The sequence below is a fragment of the Ornithodoros turicata genome, chromosome 1 (genome assembly GCF_037126465.1).
Source record: "Ornithodoros turicata isolate Travis chromosome 1, ASM3712646v1, whole genome shotgun sequence".
NCBI classification, from domain to species: Eukaryota; Metazoa; Arthropoda; class Arachnida; order Ixodida; family Argasidae; genus Ornithodoros; species Ornithodoros turicata.
The window spans coordinates 197,124,257-197,150,270 of NC_088201.1; the positions used below are offsets into that span (position 1 = coordinate 197,124,257).

Here is a 26,014-nt window from a genome sequence, read left to right on the forward strand (position 1 = left end):
GCTTGACTGCACGACCTGCTTCGCGGGACGCTAGCGAGGCGTCGAGCGCCTGTGCGAGCCGAGGGTCTAATTCCACGGCTTTCACGTCCACGGGTAAGACGAAGTCGTATCGCGATTTATTGTACGCGAAAGAAACGTTAAATTCCGAAAGGGCTTTTCCCAAATCCCTCTCGAGATCCGAGGTGACACGAAAAGTTCTCCCGGCTTCGACCGTGTCCTCGAAAGAAACCTCGATTTTCGCATCTTGCCTTTCGTACCCGATATTTAAAAAATCGTTGCTTATGCTGAGATCCATCAGACCGACTTTATAGCGGTTCGAGAGCTGAAGCGGACTATCGAAAGCTACCGTGAAGGCGTTGAGTTTATTCGAGGGAAACTTATCCATGCTGGCGTTCGAGAGCAGGTGGACGTAGATGTCTGACGTCATTTCCCAATCTTGACCACGTCGCTGCTCGGAACCCAACTGTCGTGTTCTTTGTCGTAACCGAACCAGCGAACCAAGGAGAAGCTCTGACCGTTCACTTGCTTCTTTCTCAGCACTTTCGTTACTGGCCAAGGCTGATTGGCGTCTCGGGTTACGACGAGTACCTCCTCGGGGTAGAAAGATCCGTCCACTTCCTTACCCCGGTAATCTTCCAGGTGTACGACGGGAGGAGAGGTGTCTCTCAGGCGGGAGACGGTGAAAATCTGAGGCGACCAACTCCCTTCCGAGCTCTTATGAAAACCTTTTCTATGTAGTAGGACCCTCACTTTATCCCCCAGTTTGAGCTTCTTTTTCACGGAGGGTACGACGGGCTTCCCATTTATCTTATTGAACAGCTCCAATTCGTTTTCGGGTGTGACTTCGGATGGGCTGATGCCCAAAGTCCTGTGTTTGGTGTTGTTGTAGTCGCGCACGATCTTGGGAAGCGCGGAAACGAAGTGGTATTTTCCCGTTACTCTAAAATAACGGAATATTCTGTCGCGTAAAGTGCGTATGACGCGTTCTGCCTGCGATGCTTTGATTACTGGAGAGAAGGTAGAATAGATGTGTACCTTCTTTCGTGAGAGATACTCCTTGACGGTCTTGTTGTAGAATTCCCCGCCTCTGTCGCAAAAGATGCGTGTAGGTACGTTACCTCCCCGAAAAAGTCTTATCATGGCCCTTTTCATTTCGGCGGGGCGCTTCGTCTTTAGTGGGAGGGTGCGCAGAAAGCGGGAGAGGGAATCGATTGCCACGAGAATGTAGCGGTAGCCACCGTTGAATCTCTTGTATTTTGAAAAATCGGCGAGGTCCATTTGCCACACGTCGTTGATCTTGAGCGCGATGATGCGTCTCCTATTAAACTTTCTTCTGACAGGATGGTGGAGCGTGTAGGCATCCAGCTTTCTGAGAATGGCGAGAGCCTTCTTTTTGCTCAAGTGATGCGCTTTTCTATAGCGTTCCACACCCCCCAAACCACCCGCTGGCTTTTCATATCCCTCCATAAGTCGTCCACGCAATGGAGGCTTGCTGCTGCTGTTGAGGCTCGCGAGATTTGGGCAGAGAAATCAGGCGCAATAGTTTCGAGACTTTGGGGAACCAGGAAGGTTTCTTTCCCGTCTTACGTTGCAACAAATAATTGACGAGTTCGTAAACGGAGGAGTGTCTGATGGGCTTGCCCGACACGGAGACACAACCATCGCGATCCCAGGAAAGAACCTTCTTTAATTCCGAGACAACCCTTTCCGCTTCCTCTTCATCCACCTCTGGAGAGAGGAGCGAATAGTCAAAGTCGTTTGTAGCGTCGGACGCCTTGTTTTTATTGTCGTAGGGGTCAAATCCGTACTGCTTGAGTATGCGATACAGTGCTTGTAGTATGAGTTTCACTTTGACGTCGTCACTCTCCTTCGAGGAAAGAATGTTTCCGATGGAGGAGGTGGTCACTTCAATTCTCTTGGCCATTGGCGAAAAGGTTCAACACGGCGGAAAGCAGGAGAGGAACCACCGACGAAAGAACGCCCTGTCCTCGCTGCTGAGACAGATAGCGCTTCAAACGTTGCGGATTCTTGTGAATCTTTTTGTAGGCGAGCCGTCGTAAAAAGCGTTTGTGCTTCTTCAAACGCGCGAACGTATCTGGAGCTAGAGCCACCTTTCCGTTCAATACATTGAGGCAAATTTCGGAGAGGTGTTTCATGTCGGACGAGGACGAACGTCTCAAGACGTCGCGGCGGCGTGGAGGGGGTAGAGTGGAGAGTACTTTGAGTAAAGTGAGGTGAGGGCGGAGATTCATTTCGGAGCGTAGATATATTGACGTTCTCCCGGAAAGATATTGCTACACAACCTGTGATCCTCGTGCGTATAGTTGTGAAGATCCACGAGTAAATATGCGTGGGGCGACGACATTGCTTGTTTATATGCGTCCAGAAAATACTCCAATCTTTTTCTGCCAAATAGCTGTTGGCCGAAATGTTCCATCTGGTGCACGCTGCGCATGGTGCGCCACAGGACGACGTAACTGGCGTTGTAGGATATTGTTCTAAAATGGCTACTGTCGAAAAAGATGTTTTGAACGAGTAAGAAGATCGACGCGTTGGCGTGGTGAGAACCCCGAATGAAAAGATCGGTCACCTCCTTCAAGGAACCGGCGTCGGTCATGTGATCGTCGATGACGATCAGCGTAGCGCGCGACGTGTCCCACTCTCGCGGTAGCTCCTTGGTAAATTTTACGGAGTCCCCGAATTCGTCCTGCATGCTCGGCGAAGCATATTTCTGCACGTAGAATATTTGTGACGGAGGCTTGTCCACCACGTCGTTCAGGTTCCTCAGCACGTTAGCAACGAAAGTAGATTTGCCGCACATGGAGGGGCCGCTTAAGATACAGCGAAAAGGATGACGGAAACGAAAAGGTTCGGGGGAAGACATGTTGCGTGCGTACACGTTTCACGAAGGGAAAGAAGAGACTGAGACTCGAAGAGAAATGCATCGCTTTTATTTACACGTTGTCGTCGTCGTCGTCCTCTACATCGGAACTGCGTTCCCAATACAGATTATCCAGGCTAAAGTTGGACTTCTTTTTCGCCAGTCTGTCCGCCGCTAAGATGCGGTCGAGCGTCTTCATCTTGTCCTGACACATTTCTTGATGCGCTTGCAACCATTCCAGGCGGTGGACTTGAAAGGCTTCCTCCACGGTGCCGCGTATAAATTCGCGAAGTTCTTCGTTTTTTGTCTTTTCCTTGCGACGACGAGAAACGCAGGAGAATAAACCACACATGGCGTTTTCCACGTATCGGACAGAATGATGACACGAGCGCGGTGCGCGCTGCCTTTGTACAGATAAACGCGCGCGCAAAGAAACACCGTGACAAAAGAAACAAAGAGTGACACCGAAACTCTGAAGCCACCCGTCGCCGCTAGAAGCGCGCGCGCGCGCAGCGGAGAGCCGAAACCGAAAACACCCGCGGGCGGCGCAGAGGGAGCTAGGAGCGCGCGCGCGCGCGCATGCGCGGTCGGGTGGAGCAGAGGGCGCTAGGAGCGCGCGCGCGCATGCGTAGCTGCCGCGCCGCGCCGCCTCAGCAGACAGTCCAGCTCTGGCTCTCGTAGGGAGAAGACGTGCGGCCGGTCGCTCCGTCGTCACTTCATCCCTGGCTGTCGACGAGAGCGGACGCTCCGTCGCAGCGGGGAAAAGGTGAGTGATTTGCCGGTGTTTGCGCGTTGTTTTACCGTGCTCGTGTTAAGCCTTTTCTCGCCGTACGCGAATGTTTAGACTTGTTTAGCAGTGTCCAAGCCTGTTGACGCACGTTTACCATCGTGTGGCTAGTGGTTCCCGCCATGTGTTAGCCGCGTAGTGTTGTGACGCTGTGGTTAGGCCTTGTCGATTGCCTTAAGCCTTTCCCCCCGATGTGTAGTGTTTTCTCCGTGCTGTTTAGCAGTAGCGGTTAGGCCTTTTCCCCGCGCTCTGGCATGGTTAGACTTGTCGAGCAGTGTTGCCATTTTTACGTGTCGCTAGTACTTTCTTGTTCTCTGTGTTTCTCGTATAGAACTACGATGCTGGCGCCATCTGGTGTGATGCCTTGGAACTAGCGTGCCACCTGCCTCTGCAACCGTCGTGCTCCAGTCGCCCGCACCTGCGTGATTTCTTCAAGATGGCGTCGTTGATTTTCAAATAAATCATTTCCCACTGTCTGCTTCCTTTCTATCTAGTTTTTTTTATTTCCTACAACCCGAGTTTTACATAGAAAATCCACGACAAGGAGGGAAGGGAGCAGCACAAACGCTTTGACGATACCTCGAAATGCGCTATCAGTTTGAAAGAAAGGCAGGAAGGAAATGTCCACATTGCATGCTCACGTCGAGCGATCACATCCCTATGTGGACATTTCCTTCCTGCCTTTCTTTCAAACTGATAGCGCATTTCGAGGTATCGTCAAAGCGTTTGTGCTATTGGCATCTGTTCACGATCAAGGAGTAGAGGACTTGCGACAATATTTAATGAACCACCTCCACAATATAATTGCTATTTTGCGAGCGCAAAGAATACCCTTTAGGTTTTGCATTTGTTCTGACGTTCTAATGATGAAAGAAAATCGAGGGGATGTAACCGCGCACATAGCACATAGCTTTATGGCGCTTGCTCGCGAAGTCCACAGCGACGGAGCTATCGCAAATACTGTGATGGATGTGATTCAGGAGTCCACCGGGCGCATTGAAAATTACCAGCGCGAGGGTAGTGGGTTTGTATCCACTGACGTCCAAAAAGTTCAAATGTGTATTTCTGCTGTGAAAACTAAAAAATTCGGGTGCAATGGGGTACTTCCCACGAATCTGGCTAAACGCAGGAACGTGTTAACGAATATCCATTTACCAGCACGCAAGGAGGGCGAATGTTTTAAATACAATACGCTCGCTCTCCTGCACCCACAGGAAAGGAATTCGTGGAAAAAATGTGAAAATTATGCAGTAGATTACTGGTGGCCAAGCCACTTCCCCGTTTCATTTTCTGATCTGGACGAATTCGAAGACAAAAACAAGATATCCGTTTACGTGTACGAGTACGTCGATCAGGGAGTGCACGTGTCGCGACCCCCAAAACTCGAGTGTGAAAAGAAAATTCACTTATTGGCTATAGATGAACATTTTTTTGGAATCAAGTCCCTCGAACGATTACTGATGAGAGACAGTAGGTGTTTCGTATGCGAACGTTGCACGCGCTCTTTTAACGAGGAAAAGAGCATGGCAAAACATCGTCGCCTGTGCGCGGACGTGAACGAAATCTTATTGGAATTTTGCGAACCTGGCAAAAATTTTGTAGAATTTAATAAAATACAGTACAAGCAGCAGTACAACTACGTCGTCGCGTTGGACACGGAGAGCGTACTCGCGCCCAGTGGTGTTGGCATGCAGTGTCACGTCACCTCTAGCTTCTGTGCCGTGCTCGTGCGCACCCACGACTCGAAGGTGATGCGCGTCAGGACGCACCACGGTGAAGATTCCGCGAGGCAGTGCGTGAAGGCTTTGATGGAAATGCGGGACGAGATGGTTGCTCTGAATGCCTGCCCCGCCACAATGGTGCTGAATGATGAGCAACAGGCCGAGCACAGAGCTGCCACCCATTGCGCGTACTGTAAACAGGAGTTCACGCGAGATCTACCTCGTGTCCGTCATCACGACCATTCCAAGCGATGTACTACCGGGGACACAAATTACATTGCGACACTGTGCAGCCCCTGTAACGTGGCGTGCACGACGAGAGAAAAATTACCGATCATGGTGCACAATCTGGCCTACGATTTGGCCGGACTGCTGCGGGAATTTCACCTTCTCGGGTGGAAGCGAGCTCCCTTCATCGTTGCCAGTTCCATGGAAAAAATTCGATCGTTCGAAATTGGCACCTTCCTATTCAGAGATACCATGCAGTACCTAAATTCGTCGCTGGGAGAGCTCGTGGAAACCGTCAAATCCATGGGGGGCGTAGAGGCGTTCCAGTGCCTGAAGCAGGTATTTGGAAACGACTACGAAATTCTGCTTCGTAAAGGTGTATTCCCATACAGCCACGTTAATTCTTTTGCGGTGTACGACGAATTGGCTCTGCCGGCAAAATCTGCCTTCCGAAATGATCTCACTGGGGAGGATATAAGCGAGGAAGACTACCAGTATGCGCTGCAAGTATTTGAATGTTTTGGATGCTCGAATCTGAGGGATTATAATGCACTGTACCTGAAAACGGATGCCCTATTACATGCTGATGTAATGCAGCACTTTCGACGACTGTGCTACGACGCGCGTGGATTAGAATTGCTTCATTGTGTTTCTCTGGCATCCTATTCGTGGCAATGTGCTCTAAATTACATGCAGGCAAAATTGGAGTTAATCATCGACGAGGACATGTACAGAACCATCGAGTCGGGTGTTAGGGGCGGGCTCTGTCAGGCGAGCAGGCGTCATTTGCGGGCTAACAACCCTCTGTGTAGTGGCTATGATCCCGAAAAAGAGGAGGTGTACATATCATACATAGATTGCAACAATCTTTACGGATTCAGTATGGTAAAGCACCTCCCCGTCAGCGATTTCGAGTGGGTCGAGGATTTTAGCTCTGTGGATTTTATGCGTCACCCCACGGATTCGGAGATGGAGTACGTGTATGTGTGCGACTTGGAGTATCCAAAATCTATCCACGCTCTAACGCGGTACTTCCCCCTGGCTCCCGAGAAGGCTGTGGTCCCGGAGGAATGGCTCTCGCCATTCCAGCGAGGTCTTCTCGAAGAATTAATGTATCAGCCAGCTAACAGCAAAAAGCTGTTGCTGACGTGCAAGGACAAGGTCGAGTACGTCGTTCATTACGCACTGCTCGCACTCTACTGTAGATTGGGCATGAGGGTGACAAAAATTCACCGAATCCTAAAATTTCGTCAGGCACCATTCCTGCGTCCCTACATTGAGGACAATGTTGCCAGGCGCGTTGCCTCAGGCACGACATTCGAAAAAAATTTCTATAAAATCTCAAATAATGCGGTCTTCGGAAGAACGCTTTTAAATAACTTTAACATGAGGGATATTCGAGTAGCCTTCGATGAGGAGACGGCGAGTCGCCTCGGGAGTCGGGCCGAATGCGTGCGAATGGAAATTTTGTCCCCCGATTGTGTCATGTACGAAATGCGCAAAAGAAAAGTGCGATGTGATTTCCCCTTGCAGATTGGCTTCACGATTTTAGAACTGAGTAAATTAACGATGTACTCGGTCTACTACGAAACTCTGCTGAGCAAGCTCACTTGTCCGGTGATTACCTGCTACTTTGACACGAATTCTCTGATCCTCGGCCTATTCTGCAAGGATTACGAAGATCAGTTACGTGTGATCGCCGACGACCATTTAGACTTGTCTTCCTTCGATCGGGGTCATCCACTGTACAGCGAGAGGAATCGTCGTAGGCTTGGTGCATTCAAAAGTGAAACCGGTAGCATACCCATAGAGGAAGTAATATGCTTGAAAGCCAAAATGTACTCCATCAAACTAGCTGGGGGAAAACAAATTGCAAGAGCTAAAGGGGTCAAAAAGAACATTGTGCGCAAAGACCTCCTCCATGATACGTACCACGATACCCTGTTCAAGCACACTAGCGTATCGCACGAACAGGTGTCAATAGTGGGAAAGAAACAGTGCATGTACACCATCAGAAATGTGAAAAGAAGTCTGATGGCGTACGACGGCAAACGATACCTCTACAATGACATCGACTCCTACCCATACGGAAGCTGCGAATATGGTAAGCTTGAGTTATGACGGAGATAGCGTGATTTAACTGGGCATTCTTTCTCTCCTCAGATAATGCAGAGGATGAGAAGGAGTAGCGTCAGTTGGACCAGTGGAAGGATATGGTAGCTTGTTCTCTTCTCGCTCGTCTCATGCACGCTGGCGCTGGACACCTGCAACTGAAGACGCATGAAGCTCGAGAAGGATAAGCACACCTACCCGCTTGAATGCCCTGGTGATATCTTCACTATCACAGATTGGTATGTGGTACCTATGCGGTCCAACATTAAGCTGGACAAGAACGTTACTGGATCGCTACGCACGTGCCTTCAACCACTGGACGTAACCGTCCAGTGCGCGTGGAATGTGTCAACTGACGGAGGATGAAACTTTTCTTAGCCGCTGTCCCAGAGACACCTACATGATTCGTCACTTCCGAGGAACCATGCCCAGCATCAAAGGAATCAATCTCTCCAAGACAGCCATGATGTACTCAATAAACGTTGCAATGTATTCCTTTTGTTTGTATAAGATAGAGCTGTAGCGGGGTCACTGGGTTGGCCGATCAGCTGTCCTAGAAGGAGCCAATCAGCGCGAAGTGGATGGATCAATCAGCAATCAGTAGGTTTGGAGGGGCCAATCTGCGTGAAGTGGGCGGAGCCAAAAGGGGGCCTGTCAATCAAAGTGGGGTCATTTTGAACCAATCAGCGTGAAGGGGTGGAGCCAAACAAGGGGCCTGTAAATCGAAGTGGGGTCATCTCAAACCAATCAGCATGAATGGGCGAGCCAAAAAGGGGCCTGTCAATCAAAGTGGGGCCACTAACCAGAGGGATTAGAACTGGCTTGTGTTGGATTAGAAATTCCTAGAACTGGATTAGAAAAAGGATGTTCTTATAGCGGTCCCCCCTATACTACTCAGGAGGTAAGGAGGATTTGATTGGGAGAGGATGAAATGGGAGAGGATGATCAGTGACGAAACCAATATAACAACCCAAGAAGCACAATCTACTGAAAGTCGAGTGCAATGGAGTTTGGCGGTATGTGTCTTATCAATGTTCTTCAGTCTCACGGGTATGTTCAAGGCCTTCCACTTACCCGTCCCACCCCCACTGCACTCTACCTTCAATGCATTGTGCTGCTTGGGAATGTCTCGTCCATTTTAGGCCGCGCGCTCGCGCTTATCATACTCCTGTCACCAATGGCGAAATAATAGAGCAGGGTCTTCTTCCCATCCGGAAACATGAAAAGGCGCCATCGACGTGCTCGAACAACTGAAAGTATTTCCATTCATAGAGGTTCCTTTTCCAGCCTTGTGCGTAGCCAGAGCGGGTTCTGGGTGTCCAGCCCTCGAAATGTATGCTGTTGGTATTGCATTTGGGGTAAGGAAACGGGGGCAAAACCTTCTCCCCCATGTGATGGCCACATGCAACCCGTCCCGGGATATTTTTTCTGTGTACGCCGCTGCCTCCCATCATTATTCCGGTCATGGAGAGCGGAACATGCTTGAATGAGAAACAGTGACAACATATAAGACACTTGAGACAGAAAATAAATGGTTTCATAAGGTGATCCCTGGGTTTATTTACAGCCTTTGAGCATTCCCTCTGATATCTGTAATGGGGCTTCTTGTGACGCTGATACCAATAGGTATGCGATTTCCTATGCATTTCTATTACGTCAAAACGACTGTTTTGAATCATAAAATATGTGAAACCGGGAACCAATAATTTTCAAGACCCCCTCCACCCCCTCCAAATGTTTGTCGACAGCCCTATCCTTTTACCTGCGCACTCCCAAGAAGATAGGGATCATGTTATTTCACCAGGTTTTGCAACATCCCCACATGCTCGGGATTCTGGATAAGCTACTATAGGCGATGGCAAACACGCAACACAAATAAAATGCGCCCTACGCTGAAATGAAGATGATGCGCCCCTTTGTCTTCTTTCCGACCATTTTCCTTCCTGAGTTCCTCAACTTCCTTATGGCCAGTGCGGTTGGTGTCCCGTGTTGTAGAATAGAAACATTCGCTTATTTCTACGGTCCAGCCCATCTTCAACTTTCATGAATAACGACAGAAACGTATTCAGTTCACGTGTGCTCGATTCGAATGGCCCTGATGGTGAACTTCCCCATTCATCATGTTGAAATAAAGTTGTTTTTGTTGCTTCGAATGCTAATAGGCACTGAGACCGAACACGTGTGTGTTAGGTGTTCAACCAGGTTCCATCAGCAGTTGTAGATGTAGGTAGTACGATCCACACCCACAAAAAACAACGATCTTATTTTATCATGACGATTGTGGAGTTTCTTCGTCAGGGCCGGCACACTACCTCACATACGAGGGGTGTTCAAGTCAAACCGGAACTTTTCGTCTTTCGCATCTGTAAAACGTTCTTCGACGCGAACAGTAAGTTTTATTTCTCGATGTATTCGCCAGCTACAATGACACACTTTTCCCAGCGTTTGACCAGTGCTGCAATGCTAGCAGCGTAGAAAGCATCGTCAGTGCGGCGCAGCTATGATTGGACAGCATTCTTCACCTCGTTATCACAGCTGAAATAGCGGCCCCCCAGGGACTCCTTCAGTGGCCGAAACGGATGGAGATCACTGGGGGCGAGGCCTGGACTGTAAGGGGTGTGTGGCAGTATCTCGCAGCCCAGTTCCTGTAATGTTAATGTAATGCGATGCGTAGTATGCGGACGTCCTGCAGGAACAGGACTCCCTTGGTGACCAAGTCCTGTCAAGCTGCCTCAGCACCCAGCGTGCACTAACTTTCCGGAACTGAAGATGTTCATGTTCATGTTCATGCTGAAGATGTTCATGTTGGAAGTTCCCAGAGAAAGGTCAGTATTTTGAGCAAGTTCGGGGCATGTTATCCGTCGGTTTTCGAGGATCAGGGTCCTGAGGCGCGAGGATTCGCCTTGAGGCGCCGCAACAGGGATCATCATGCACTAAGGGACGGCCCTCTCTAAATTACCTGCACCATTCAAATGTTTTACTGCGGCTGTGCGTATCTGAGCCGTACTGAGCCTGAAATCCCGTCCCTCGTATATAGAAAGTTTAAACCGCAGAATGCAGAAACTCTGTGCCGACACAAGATCGTGTCACTTCCCAGCGCAGGGATGGTGAGTCCCAAGTAGAGCGGGATGGTCGTCCCCGGTTCAGATGACACGGTAAACTTGTAAACATACATTCTCCAGGTGCAGTCAGAGAGCTTCGGTACTGCACTTTGTACCGCGTTTCTGTTCGAAGGAGACGAAGGAGAGCTGAAAATATCACTTCCCCTCATTTTAGTTTGCACCTGATCCAATCAATGGCTAGGCATCCTTTGTCGACTCATTTAGCAGCGTGCCGTCCGCGGACAGATTACAGTACAGGATACAGGAAAGATTACCATGACGGCACGAGCAAAACGAGTTGTCAAGGATTCTCCGTCCTGGATTAGAACGAAAATGTCAGTAGGCCCTGCAAATTGGGGCATACGCTCTCGAGGACAGACGAGCCAGTCCAACCGAAATCCTGAGGAGAGGGTGTTATACAATAAAACCTGCTAACATGAAAGCCTCAGTTGTTTGTCGCACCAGACGTCATCGATTTTCTGCTGGAGAACAGCGCCGACTGCAACGCCTGAGGCGTCGACCATTAGGACTGTTTGGCCTTCGTGCTTAGGGTGGTGAAGGAGTGCTGCGTTAGAAAGACTAGTCTTGACATCCTGGAAAGCCTTGCGGGATGGTTCAGTCCACGTCAGAGTACGCGCACCGTCGCTGGCGCAGCGGAGGACTTCCTCGAGTGGGCGTAGTACGTGGGCGCAGTGCGGGATAAAACGTGTATAAAAATTGACGAGCTCAAGGAAACGTCTGAGCTGGCGGAAAGATTGGGGTTCCGGGTGTTTGACGATCGGTTCGACGTTGGCGGGAAGAGGCGCGATGCCGTCACTCGAGACCATGTGGCCGAGGAATTCCAGCGACGATCTCCCGAACTCGCATTTCTGTATGTTCATGACAATACCGTGGTTTGCCAGGCGGGTGAAAACGAGACGCAAGTGCGCGAGATGTTCTTCAAGAGACGAGCTGGCAACCAAAATGTCGTCGATACGTGAGCTGACGTCAGCGTTTTGCCAACCAACCTGCTGACCGTTTTCGGAAACCCCTATTTCACCTACTGGCAGTCAATCACACTGGCATACCGGCATCTCTCGCCGTTGTAGCGATACCTGCTTCTCCTCGCTTGCCGCTCTTTGGCTCAGCTTTAGCCCACCTAAAGTCTCCCTTCAGCCAGCTGCTTGATGAATTCCCCTCCCTCACGCGCTCTCCGGACTGGTCGCGACCCGTGCAGCACGACGTGGTCCACTATATTCAAACCACGGGACCGCCTGTATCCGCGAAGACACGGCCGCTGCCTCCGGACGAGCTGTGCATCGCCAAGCAAGAATTCGAGCACATGCTCTCCGTCGGCATCGCTCGCGCTTCGTCCAGTACACTGTAAAAAAAAAATGCGGTCGTTTCCACTAGTGTCTGCCAGTTTATCTTGACGGTATTGCACAATAATTGCAAATACGGCTGAATCAACGTAAAACAAAGGAAGATAGGGCGCCACCGTGCGGCGATGACATGAAGGAGACGCCGGGAACAAGAAGGTAAAACCATTCTTTGTGATTACGGGCTTAATGAATATCCCGAAAATAGTGCACTACAGGCGGGGGATTATAATGGAAACTTTTTTGCCCGGTTGTTACTCCTTCTCACAGTCCCCGCTCTCGTTTGTAAATAGTTCCTGTTGTCCATTTGTTGACTTCACATTGCTTGCGTCTTCGTACTCGTACTTCCTTTGTGAGCACAAGATCCATTAGTGATGCTGAGGTGCACTATTTATTCTCATGTCACTTACCTAGTCAGAACCTAGTGCATTACCGATGTTTTCGTGTCGGAACTGCTCATCTTTCTCCCGATCTACTGGCATCGGTGGCCAGTCGGTAGCGTGTTCCCCTTCTGATCGCGGGTTCGAATCAGGGCCGGGTACAAGTTGCTTAAACAAGCCATCTTCCGCGAGGGACATTAAATACGGGGTGCCGTGTGATGAGCTTTCGTCGCATGCTAAAGAACCCTCAAGTGGGCAGAAGCAATCCACAGACCGACCGCTGTGGCGTCGCTCATGATCTCAGCTGTCTCGCGACGGAAACCCCCAATTATTATTATATGTCTCCCGATGTGTTGCGAGTTACGTTCAGCATTACAATGAAGCACATCAGACTACGAAGATACCATGCTGCCACGGCTCATGCTCGTACGAAACTGTGACATGTCTGTCTTTAAGGTGCCAAATCTTAAAGGGGCCGTAAACAGGTACAAAAGGTGTACATTTCTTTGTGTTATATTAATGAAACTTAGGCAGTGAAAACTCCTTGCAATTACTAACGCTCAAAAACAAAAGGCGCTTGCATACGGATGAAATATTCACTGCACTCTTTCGCGATTTAGCTCCGCCCCGCGCTCTAACTTTACGTGGTGGTGGTGAAAGGGCTTGCCGTTGTCGGCCTCACGTATGTGGGCAACGTCACGACTGACGACGTTTTTGACGTAGCGCTTTCCAAACCAATTACGATCGAGTGTTCCAAGTATGATTTGATTTCAAATGCGGAATTGGACTAGATGAACGCGAATCCTCTTCTATTCAAAATCTAAACAGTTGCAGCCTCAAACTGAAAAAGAAATGCGTTTAATTTAGGTATCATACGCGCACTACGTTTTCTGGGCAGTAGCACGCAGCACACCACGAGCGCGAATGAATATCCGGGACTACAGTTCCGGAATCTTAGGTAGGTGCGCGTTGGGACATCTTCGTCATCTTCGAATGGTTCCGACAACTGGGCTGCCGTACTTTGGTTTGAGCCACGCGGCATCGCGTCACCAGCTCGTGTGGTACAGTAGATAGCGTGCTGGCCATGTCACGTCGTGACTGGGAGGAACCCGGGTTCGAATCGCGTCATGTGATAGTAGCCCAACTATTGACGTTTGCGCCAGCCGGAGATGTTAGAGATGTCACGACGTTGAATTTCGGAACCACGGAGCGCAAAACGTCGTTTCACACAAACAAACTGAGCGCTCCGACTCACAGCTGATAACGAAGTATGTTTATTGGCTGGTAATTTGAAACGTCATGTGCGCAGCTCGGCCCCCGATTGGACGGCAAAACGCTACGTAGACATGTGACGTATGCGTCACATGTCATGTCACATGCATGTGCGTATGACGTATGCTCGCTGGTTACTCATCTTTGAAAGCAGTTATATGGGTCAATGAGCTGGCACGAGCCGAACGAAATGTATATTTGGGTATTATGATCTGCGTTCTTTCATGGGGTATCATTATTTCAGAAATGTTTGGTGGCCTGTTTACGGCCCCTTTAAGGGTTGACAACATCTGTGCACACCGGTATGTCACCAAGGGCTCTCCCACAAGCAATTAGTTGGGGCGTTCAGGACACTGTGGTCCTGTCTAAGAGGGTAACAGGATACGTCCGTCATTGTCCAGCAATTTACTACCTTAGGGCATTGGGTCGCCGAGCAGAAAGAACGGCTCGTCGGACAGTGCACCTTACTGACATTGGGGACACCGCCGGATGAAAGCTAAAGTAACATGAGAAGTTAAGAAAGAAGACCGGAAGCGTTGGCGTAAGTTTTGTCAACACCTTTCACCGTTCGACCCACCCACGAAGATCTGGAGGACAATCCGACCTCTGAAGAAGGCGCCCCATCAAAAAGACCGCTACCACTACCGCTATACGGTATACTACTGTTACCTAGGCATTAGTTGTTGCCCTATTGAAACCAAACTCCCAGATGCCCTGTCCTCCTTTCGCTCTGTAAGCCTGAGAGGGAACTGGTGGCACAAAAAAGCAAGTCGTGTTCCCTCACGAAAGAGTTGGATTTCGTCGCCACCAGCTGCATGGTCCCGTTCTCGACCTTCTACAGTCCAGCATGATCGTGCTCCTCGGCGGATCGTTGTATGTATTTTCCTGGACATCAAGCGCGCATATGATACCGTCTCGCACATTTATGTGCTGCACACGGGGTACCGTGTCGGGGTATCCGGTCGACTCTTCAGCTGGCGCCAAGACCTCCTTACGGACAGAATTGTCGCTGTCCGTGTATCTCAACGCCTAAGCCATCATATTCATAAGTATCATATTCATAAGTATTGTATTCATCAAGAGGTCCCCCAAGCAAACATTCTCAGTCCGACTCTCTTTAATATGGTGATGGCAGGCCTAAAGCGACGGAATGACAGAACTACCGATGTTTGGCATCGGTAGTTCCGTTGTCGTACTGCCTGCCTGCCTAATATAGCCTGCTATTCGTTTTTAGGGCGACGGCAGTACTATTTTTGTAAACGTAATGTGGGCAAGCGTGCGCTTGTTCCATCCTACGGTTGGCAATACGACTACCCGACGGCACCTGTTGCGATGCAGCATTGTTTTTGTAACGCGATGCAACGTGGATCAGTTAGAAAATCTGCACGAAAAAAAAAACGAAGATAATATCCCTTTTAGTGGTTGATATTGTACCTCATAATGCATTATTATTACACGGACGATTTGGCACAATATTGGCAGCCCATATTAGTCCAATGGGTAGCCTGGTTGCAGTTTTCATATGGGACCACTACTGACAACCCATATGGGGCTGATTGATATTGGCGACCTGGCAACTGGCATAGGTTCAATCGGTTCAATATTGTGCAAATATTGGTGTGCTGCCTGAGAATGCACTTAAAGCTGGGTGCAACACCAGATGGCTACATCCCTTTGATCGTCGAGAACGGGGTGGGGGTGTATCCGACAGGCACATTATTCAGGCACACAGGTGTTTTTTTTTATCTGCTGAACACCGGTGAGGCAATCGTGGCAACTGTGTCAGCAAAACATCTTTGACCTTGTCTCTCGCTTCGAAGAACTTCTTTTCCCTGCTCTCCCACCTAGGCTCTATTTAAATGTTGTTGTGCAATACACCTGACAGTTGAGTTTGAGACCGTGTTGTGTTTGTCTGCTATCGCCCTCTGCCTTGTCTCGGGTTTTCAAGCCATGGATCGGAAGGTACATCACATTTTAGCGAATCAATTCCCCCTCAACATGGATTATCTTGCAGAGTGTCTGCTCATGTCTGATGTTACCTGACCAATTTTCAGAAACATTTAACTAACGCCATGATATCATCGAAAATGTTTTCCGTATCTATCAGCACGTCCCTGAGTCAGACCTCTGAATTAATTTGGTAACAAGAACGTAATTATCTAGGAATTAACCGGTAATTGTAATTAATAAATATTCAGAGAGATTCATCATCAATTCATGTTGAACGTAAGCCAATGACGAATAGTTCTGTAGCTAGTTGCTGTCGAGTTGTGCTTCCTTTAGAATTTTCTAGTTCTTAGTTATTTTCTTAGTTCTTAGTTACTTTAGAACTACTTTCAGCAAATCGTTGCATCTTCATTCACTCCTCGTTGCCGACTGGTATTTATTATGAACGTTGCTCTTTGTGCGATTTATTAATTATTCACAGGTTAATTGATCAATAAAAATTACGTGTAACTAAGTTGCATAACAGGACAGCTGCGAAAAAGGCTTTCTTCTTAAAGAGTTGCTCCATGAAGCAATATACCCAAGCTTCGCGGTTGTGAAAGTGAAGCCACATGTAGCACTTTGTCAACATGCACTTTGTGCTTTAAAATATCAGGTGTCTTTCACGTGTTTGATAACGTGCAATTTTTCTAATCTAAGTTTGTATGTTCCAATATAGCACTGTATTGTCCCCAATTGTTTCAGAGTCTATGTATGCGCAATGGATATCAAGAACCGTGTTATGTGCACTTAGAGATAATGATTACACAGCATAGATAATAATTAACATACAGGGTTGTGTTCGTTGGTTCGATAATGAGAACAACACCTTTATTTTGTAATTATGAATCGGGATCTACATCGCCGGGGGCGACACTAACAGATGACATTCAGAAGAACATTGTGAAAAGGTCCAAATGCTACGTTTATTGTTTTTGTACCAACACTTTATTTTACAATGTATTTGCGAATTGTGCACGTGTACTCCAACTGCAATCTGTGTCTTTATCACTAAAAAATGCGTGACCTGACTATGAAATATCTGCTATCACAATGAATTCAGCTAAGATATATCTTCACACATTTCTTTCGGGCCAAGAAAGGAATGTAGCTCTCATCAGCATACAGTTCCTCATTCTTTTTCAGACGGCGCACCCAGATTTCTTGCACCACCGCGTACTTGTATAAATTGCATAAGCAGAAATTCGTGTCCTTTGTGTATTAGTACGTTAGTTAGTCATGGCGGCTGCGCAAACGATGTTATAGAAATGATCAACTCGGGACGTAGGTGTTGCTCGCAAAATCCCTCATCTCATGTTACACGTTCCATACCGATGTATATCTCGAAATAAGACTGCTCACATTCGTCCACAGAATAAAGTGAGACCAGGTGTTGTCGGTAACCGCCATACGTAATAATAATAACGTTGCGCTTGAGCACAACATAACTCTTCTTAAAGGGAGTGTATGGACCTCAGGGCGGATGCAAACGGGCGATCCCGTACGGTTCCTTATGCCATCCCCACCACTCATGCAAAATATCTCGCCTCTGCGAGGCATATGTAATTTACAATCAAATTTTAAAGATTGAATTTTCACCCCCGACTAAAGGCCGCACCCGCGCTTGCCTTACTGCTGATGACGTCAGAGGCTGGGTCCTTGCGGCGTCTGCTCGTCTGCTGCCCGGAGAGTTGCGTTCGCTGTGAGCAATCGTTCTCGTGCTTTGTCGGTTTCGATACGCAGCGCATTTCAACTCTCTGGAAGTGTCAATTGTCCAGTAACCTCGAAAGGCACATTTTCTGCAATGGTGGGGAGCAAATGTTGCTACATCCATTGCGAGAACAAGTGGCGAAATACGACAGGTGTGTCATTTTTCGGGTTTCCGAAGGAGGAGTGCCTCAGGCAGTTGTGGATCTCGAAAGTACGCCGCCCCGGGTGGACGCTTTATAAGAATAGTAAACTGTGTTCGGACCATTTCACTGAGGACTGCTTTGAGCTCGGCAGCAGACTTAAACAAGAGTTCGATCTATCGCGTCCCGGAAAGCGGCCGGCCCTTACACTGAAGAGCGATGCCATACCCACGATTTTCAACGACAGTGAGGGAGCTGTTGTGGAACTTCCACTCTAAGAATGACTGGACCTGAACTCCGCAGCTCCCAAACACACCGAACCCTTTATTATGATGAGAAGTCCTTTGAAGACAGCTCCCAGCGTTGCAGCCGCCGTCTCGCAGAGCATCCGCTTCCAAGCAGGCCGGATCGCAGAATGCCAGAACGTGCGCTTCCCTCGCGTGGTTAGCTTTTCCCGGCCTCGTCTTTCACACTTGTCAAAAAAATATGTAACATCCTCCCCCGCGCAAAAAAAAAAAAAAAAAAAAACGTTCAAGTCACTCAAGAGTCAATTACAGTCAAGTTCTAATGGGTATAGTAACTGTACAGGGCGACGAGTGACAGTTCCACTGGGTAGTCTGACTTGACAGGCACGTACGTTGCCGTCTCGCCCCCTATACAGCTCGGTCACCTTCACGAGCTTCCACATGCTCCTTGGCGCCTTGTCTTCATGCAGTAGGACCACATCACCTTCGCCAATTGCTCTTTGGTTACGTTGAGCGCGACACAAATGTGCCGACCGAAGCTCAAGGAGGTACTCGTGTTTCCACCTCTTCCAAAACCTGTCCGCAATCTGTTGTCGGTGACGCCATCTTTTGACCGCTGTACTGGCTGTCGAAGGCTTCACAGGAGCCGCAGGTTGTTCCGGCAAGGCCGTCAAAGTCTTTCCGATTAGCAGGTGCGCTGGAGTGAGCGCGATGGGTTCCTCTGGACTCGAATGTAGAAAGGTTAATGGTCTTGAGTTTACGACAGCTTCTACTTCTGAGAGAAGCGTTTCTAGCTCCTCGAATGTGAGACTTTGGCGACCCAGGGATCGGCGTAGACAGTTCTTGACAGTTCGAACCATCCGTTCCCACATGCCCCCCCACCAGGCTGCCCTCTCTACTATAAATTGCCAGTGAATCCGTTTTGTCGAGACAAAATCTTGAAACTCGGTGCTGCACATGGCTTTCCAGAGCTCTCGGATATCTCGCGCCGTTTTCTTGAAGGCCAGAGCGTTGTCGCTGTAGATGGTAGACGGTACCCCTCTCCTTGACAAAAATCGCCGGAATGCCATGACGAAGGCTCTCGCTGTTAAATCCGTCGCCAACTCCAGATGTACAGCTCTCGTGGTCGCACAAGTGAAAAGTACGACATAACACTTTGGTGATGCCGTGTTGGTTGTGGTCTTCACATATAGGGGGCCAGCAAAGTCCACACCCGTGGTATCAAATGGGTGAGTCGGGTCGGTCCGGGTAGCTGGCAGCGGTGCTGTTGGCGCAGACGCTGGTCGTGCCCGGAATCTCACGCAGACAGCACACCGGTGGATGACCGACTTCACTGCCTGTCTAGCTTGAAGCAACCACCATCTTTCACGCAAAGCCGACATTGTCGTCTGTACCCCGCCGTGTAGCATGCGTCGGTGAGTGTTCATAATAATCAGCCTAGCCAAGGCGTGGCATTTCGGTAGTATGATGGGATGTTTGATATCCTCACAGTTGTCCGAACACAGAAGCCGGCCGCATAAGAAGTCATACGCAGAAGTGCACATGCATTGTCAAGATGACAAGAAGTCATACGCAAAAGGCATACGCAGAAGTCATAGCCGCATTACTCCACCTTCGTCGAGAAAAGGGTTGAGCTGAGCTATCCTTGAAGTTTCGCTGATTCTACGATTATTTGTCAGCGCTTGAATCTCTTCAGGAAAGACTTCCTTCTGAGTGTGTTTCACCCAAAACGTCTCTGACTCTGCTATCTCGATGGCTGTAGGCGGCCCGGTGGTTCGCACGCTACGACGGCAGTTTTCCGTGAACCTTCTGACCCAGCTGGTAACGCGCAGAGCGCGGTTGTAGTCGCTGTACGTAGCAAGGTCGAACAAAGGGGAAGTTGCTTTTGCGCCAGTTGTCAGAACCGCCGCTTTTGTCATTTCATCCGTGACACTGCTGAAGGCACTGACATCATTCTGATGCTGTTCCGGCCAAAACTGCTCCGGCTTCGAAAGCCAAGATGGCCCCTCGAACCACTGTTTGTTTCGAGACAACGTCTTGACAGTTTGTCCTCTCGTCACCGCGTCTGCGGGGTTCTCATACCCAGGGCAGTGCCTCCACTGCTGCACACTGCTCTTTTCTTGGATCTCAGCTACCCTGTTTCTGACGAAGGGTTTCCACCTGCTTGCTTTACTCTGGATCCAACTCAGTGTAATAGTGGAGTCTGTCCAGAAAGTCACCTCCTCATCCGGTAGAGCCAGTGCTTGATGTAGAAATTTCCCGATTCGAACACCAACCACAGCTCCCAGTAGCTCTAGTCTGGGTAGCGTGATGACTTTCAGTGGCGCCACGTGTGATTTGGCGAAGAGTAGAACCACTTTCGTCTCCATGGTGTCACTTGTGCTTGGAAGGAATGCACACGTCTTCTTCTTTGATGCCAATCTGCAGGAACGCCTTTTGAATGTCAGCGGTGATTGCTACTTTGTGTAATCTGAAGCGCAGCAATACGGGAATTAGATCTGCTCCTAATTTCGGGCCTTTCTCCAGATGATCGTTGAGTGAAGGAACACCTGGCGCGTGCGACGAGGCGTCGAACACCACTCGAACCTTTGTGGTTGATGACTCGTTACGGACCACAGCTCTGTGAGGCATGTAGAAGATCCGCCCAGGCTTCGCGCAGTTGGTGGTGACTACCTCCGCGTGCCCGTTTGTTAGGTAGTTGCGGATGACCTCGTCGTATTGCTGGATGGCGTCACTGTGGGCTAAACGCTTCACAAGCCCTTGCAACCGCTTTTCGGCGACTTCAAGGTTGCTGCCTAGCTCCCCCTTGAGACTTTTCCATGGCAAGGCCACTTCGTAGCGTCCGTCCAGCATCTTAATGTTTCGCTTAAACTCATCCAGCACTAGCTGGTCATGTTCGGTGTTGGTCATGACTTCATCCCGAATGCCGATGCTATCCAACTCCCAGAAGTTTTTTATCACGTCTTGTTCTTCGGCTGTGCATCCCATCCTTAGGACGCACACGGCTGTTGTCGATCGTTCCGTGCACTCACTGCTGAGACGAGAGGGTCCTTGGAAGGTCCAGCCAAAGACCGTATCAATGGCTACCAATCTGTCGTCATGTTTGTCCCTCTTCACGTCTCCTGTTAAGAGTCTCCACAATTCGTCGCTGCCAACCAGTAGACCAATGCATGCTTTACAGTTCACGCTTGGGAATAGAACGTCGTCCGCAATTAGATGTCCTTCTCGTCGTAACAATTCCACAAACTGCTGAGTGGTAGGCACTTCGGGAAGATCCTGGCAGATGAACGAGATAGTGACTGCACGTATCACGTAGTCAAGTGGACTGTACTGGCTTCGCAGGTGCACTTCTACTACTCTCCCCAGGTGGACTTTGGTGGTTGTGGCTTGGTTTGCGAAGGTGTGGATGTGTAGTTTCGCCTAACCAACAACTTGTCACTTGAGCTTTTGCGCAATATCCTCTCGAATGAACGTTTTTTGACTCCCTCCGTCCACCACCCCTCGTAGCTGGGTACACGCAGTGTCAGATGAAGCCCAAGCCCGAAAAGTTTGTAGTAGTACCTCCGTGTCATGAGGTCGCTTGTATTTGTTACTTATGATCTGGTTGCTCGCTGCCATCACACTGGTCATCGCCACGGCGTCAGAAGCACGTCCAGGTTGTGATCGCGACGGGTCTCAGACTACGGCAACGTGCCTGCTGCCACAACTGCTGCAGGTCACTTTGGCGCGACAGTACCTTGAACGATGTCCTCTTCTGGTGCACCGGAAGCACCGCATCTCTTTCGCCAGCCTCTTCATTTTCTCGGCTACTGGTAGGTTCTCTTGGCAGTCTACCGTGTCGTGTTGAACTGAGGAGCAGAATGCACACTTTATAGCGCTCTCGGTGGTACTTTGAAGAACCATCCCAGTGGGAACACTCCTGCTTCCTTGGGCATGGTACGGTTTAGTCCCCGATGGCGGCTTGGAGTCTTTGACCCCCGATCGCTCTAGACTCTTCAATTCGATGCCAATGAAGTTGAGAACCTTAGTCAACTCATCTGTCCCTCCCTCGGCTGTAGCAACTTGAGCTTCCGGTGTGGCCGTCGCCCTCTGAACGGCTGTAGTGTCGCGGAGGGCAGTCGTTCCATACCGCACGGTCCTGTGATACTCGACAACCATTTCCGAAGGGATCGCTGACAGAAGGATGTCCGCCAACATTGGTGCGTAGCTGCTGGTCATTACACCCAGGGCTTTCAGGCCACGAACATTGGCTTGAACGTGGTCGTACAGACGTCGGAGCCCTGACGGGTCTCTTCGGGACTTTACCCCTGGCAAAGTTCGTAGCTTGGCCAGATACTCTCGCTCAATCTGGTACGTATCTCCAAAACGCTGTACCAGGATCTCGATGGCGTCGTCATAGTTGCTAGCAGTTGCCTGCAACCCACGGATGGCGGCTGCAGCTCGGCCTTTCAGCAAAGTGGTCAAGTACTGAAACTTCTCAGTCTTGTTGAGTCGCCGGTTGTCATGCACCGCAGTGCGAAATTGCTCCCAGAATATCTGCCATTGGGTGAGCTCGCCCCCGTAAGTCATCATCAGTTGCAGCTTTGGGAGCTTGACGCCTGCCGGAGCTTGCTCGCTGGCTCGTGGCGTGGCAGGCAAAAGAGCCTCTGAGGTCACCGAAGTTGCCTGCTGTTCCACGGAGTGAAGGTCGGCTAGACGGGTTTGCACCTCGGCCATGGCATTGGCCGCCTGTTCCTCATAACTAAACACGGTTTCGCATTCTGTTGCGAGTTCGTCCTCCTTGATGTAGACTTCAATCTCCTCATTCACCTTTCGGAGTTCCCGATCGGCCACTTCCAATCGAGCCAGTAGTCCATTCAACGTGGTCCTATTTACGCTGAGATTCTGTCGAAGGTCGATGACCTCGTTGACTATCCTCGTTACTTGGGCACGGCGTGCTGCTCGCTTGGGCTTGAGCCGGTCCATGATTCCTCTCCGAATGGTCGAAGTCTCGTGCTGCGAAGACAGGTCCCGGGTTTCGGCACCAGTGATGTTGTGGAACTTCCACTCTAAGAATGACTGGACCTGAATTCCGCAGCTCCCAAACACACCGAACCCTTTATTATGATGAGAAGTCCTTTGAAGACAGCTCCCAGCGTTGCAGCCGTCTCGCAGAGCATCCGGTTCCAAGCAGGCCGGATCGCAGAATGCCAGAACGTGCGCTTCCCTCGCGTGGTTAGCTTTTCCCGGCCTCGTCTTTCACACTTGTCAAAAAAATATGTAACAGGAGCTATGGCCATTGAAGCAAGTTTGTCACCTCAGGAAGGCGTAAGTTCCGAGTTCGCAATTTCTTGTTGAGACATGACCGCATTGTTTGCATTGTCCCCGTATGCAGTGTGAGGAACGAAGAGATCGCGTGCCGACAGTTCCGAGGAGGCCAGTAAGTATACATTTCCTATAACTGTTGCTCATCACACGTTGAAAATCACTAACAGTTACGTTCAGTGCCACTCGCAGAAGCACCTCCTGAGGCACCCAGTACTTCCCCTGCCCGTGAGGCTGTGCCATCAGGTGAGTGCCAAGACGTTCCTTATTATTTTAGAACGAGATGAGGAGGTACAACGCGCCAGTATAACTTAGCGGAAGAGCAATGGTGTTGATGCAGTTTCTATCAACCTCTATGAAAGTATTATATTTTCTCATCTATTCAGTGGCACATCTGCCAGTGGACCTTGTACAGTCAGTGTACATGGAATCTCCAGGAGCACTACTGCCATCTGCTCTGATTTCTTCCCAGCAGTCCGACAGAGGTGTGACAACTGTGCAACCTCTGGCTCCAGACTCCATGAGAACAGGCAAGTTCACAACCTTGCTGCGCCAATTAGAATGCAATCACATGGCTCCTTTTTAATTACCACTCCTTCCAGTCTGGCATATGCTTTTCTGGACAAGAGTGAGGAGCGAGCTAAATGGTGCTGACGCTTCCTGGAAATCTAATGGTCAAGAAGATGCAGTATAGAATGGAAGTATGCTGCATAAGCAGTGTAACAAAAATGATATATTCACAATAACACACAGATAATCTGCAAAGTAATTATCATTGAGTACAAGCTACAAGTAACCTGGTTAGAAAAAGGATGAAGTACCCTGACCTCAGGTTACTGGTATAACGATCCTGTTTCAAATGTATATTTATATATTGCATCAGTGCTAAATTATGGTAAATTATATGGTGTTATTAATTCACAACTGTGGCAACCATTCTGGAGCATTGTTTTGCTGAAAGGTCACCTGTTGTTTAGAAGAATACAGTGAGTATCGCTTTCAGAAACTTAGAAAATAGTGGCACAGTACAAATTAAGGGCAATGACACTCAAACAGAAAAGGCAACGCACACCGATGAACTGGAATTCAGTTTTTTGGACATTGTTCTGTGTGATCCTTCCTGTCATGCATTTTTTTCTTGGGTCATTATTGTAAGTATTTTCTGTTGACTATGATCACCACCAAAATGCAAGTGTTGCAGCATTTGATTGCAAGTGTTTACAGCATATTATTTGTCGTCTTAGTCATAGCATACGTGTTCCTCAGGTGCGAGACCATCAGTATGTGATGCTGCAACACAGACAGACATCTCCATCACAGGAGACACAGCTCGAATAGTGATCGTGGAAGTGCCTAAAGTGCCACCCACTGGAGCTAATGCTGAAGCTCGTATGTCAGCCACAAGCGTGGATGAACCTAGCAATGTGTCCCAGTTCCCTGAGGACAGCTTTGCAGTCGCCGGCCCCTCTGGTTACCAGCCCACCAGATCATCAACTCCCCTTGTGGATGAAGGTTCACCAGACTCTGTTCAAAACTTTTTCGCATCAGAGGGACAAGACCTGGCTGACACCAGTCTGGATGAGCCACACAGGTACGGGTATCTCAAGCTGATGCAGGATAATTGCAGTATTGTGAGCATCATTTAAAAAAGTGATCTGGACCATGACAGGTATCCAGATTCTGTCTGAATAAGGTTCTTCTCCAGTGTTGCATACTGTGGGTGTAGCCACACGTCTGAAAACAGAATAGTTTTCGAGTAGTTGAATTAAAGCAAACAACTTAGCCGTATCCTAGTTTTGATGTGCCACTGCTCATGATGTCACAAAAAGTAGGCTGAAAATTGTGGTAATTTGGTGGAAGCAAACACTAAGTTCCATTCCCGTGCACAGCATGAAATGCACCAAGACAGGTCCAAGAGCTGCAGCTTGTGCTGGTGAATATAATTGGCGATGTGAGCAAGCGAAAAAAAAAAGTCACTACTAATGCCCAGTGAGGCCATCATTCCGATGGCAGTGGCAATCTCTAATAATACTGATACTAATATAATTACTACTAATACTAGATGACACTACTAATAATGGTACTATGATAAATTTTCAGAAGCCAATGCATAGGGGGTATTTTAGAGTACGAGCAATACCCCTGACGCACAGGCACATTCAGGACCTCTTATCTCAAGGCCTTTTGGAAATTCCACAATTGAGATAGAAAACATTCACGCAGCACTGTTTCGCGCTCTCTGCGGCATTGAACTTGTTGCCCTATCTAATAAAACAGTTGAGATAAAAGGCCCTAAATGTGCCCGTCTGACAAGGGTACAAGAGTATGATGAGGAACCGCATGACAGCATCATCTGAGTTTGGAATTGGGGGTTCTGGACCGTCCCTTTTTAAAGCAGAGCGGACCTTGTCCATATGCATTAATGACAACCATATTCTAATGTTTCATTACCCTATGTCTGAACAGCTCACAGGTTTACGATGACCCATCCTTTCGACTCAGCTCTGAGCTCGGCTTCGATAGTGACGGAGAGTGAGTGTAGGATTTTAGTTTTGTACCGAGAGCCTTGACTAAGTGTTGTACTTGTGGCTTCAGCTAACAACAGGAAATGTATTTCTTTGTTAACAGGCCATTGAGCAACTTGGGTGCCCGTCAGCTGGTTGACGAGGTGGATGCTGAAGGGTAAATATCCTAGCTGTGTCGTGACTAACTGGTAATAGCTTGCACGGGGACCAAAAGGCCTTCACCGATAGTTGGGAGGGTGGGTACTGCATGGCTAAGGGTTGCGG

At 49.0% G+C, this 26,014-nt stretch overlaps 2 protein-coding genes across 2 annotated transcripts; both read right to left on the reverse strand.

The window, feature by feature from the left end:
- Positions 1-18,223: 18,223 nt before the first annotated feature.
- Positions 18,224-19,303, reverse strand: LOC135393100 (uncharacterized). The gene has a single exon (XM_064623659.1). The coding sequence runs from the start codon at positions 19,301-19,303 to the stop codon at positions 18,224-18,226; it is 1,080 nt and encodes a 359-aa protein (XP_064479729.1).
- Positions 19,304-21,596: 2,293 nt separating this feature from the next.
- On the reverse strand, positions 21,597-22,886 carry LOC135393113 (uncharacterized). The gene has a single exon (XM_064623661.1). It carries the CDS (start codon positions 22,884-22,886, stop codon positions 21,597-21,599), a length of 1,290 nt encoding a protein of 429 aa, XP_064479731.1.
- Between the last annotated feature and the right edge of the window lie 3,128 nt (positions 22,887-26,014).

Bases quoted from the DNA above. Each gene is read 5' to 3' on its own strand.
- LOC135393113 (XM_064623661.1), bottom strand. From the start codon at position 22,886: ATGGACCGGCTCAAGCCCAAGCGAGCAGCACGCCGTGCCCAAGTAACG.
- LOC135393100 (XM_064623659.1), bottom strand. From the start codon at position 19,303: ATGTCGGCTTTGCGTGAAAGATGGTGGTTGCTTCAAGCTAGACAGGCA.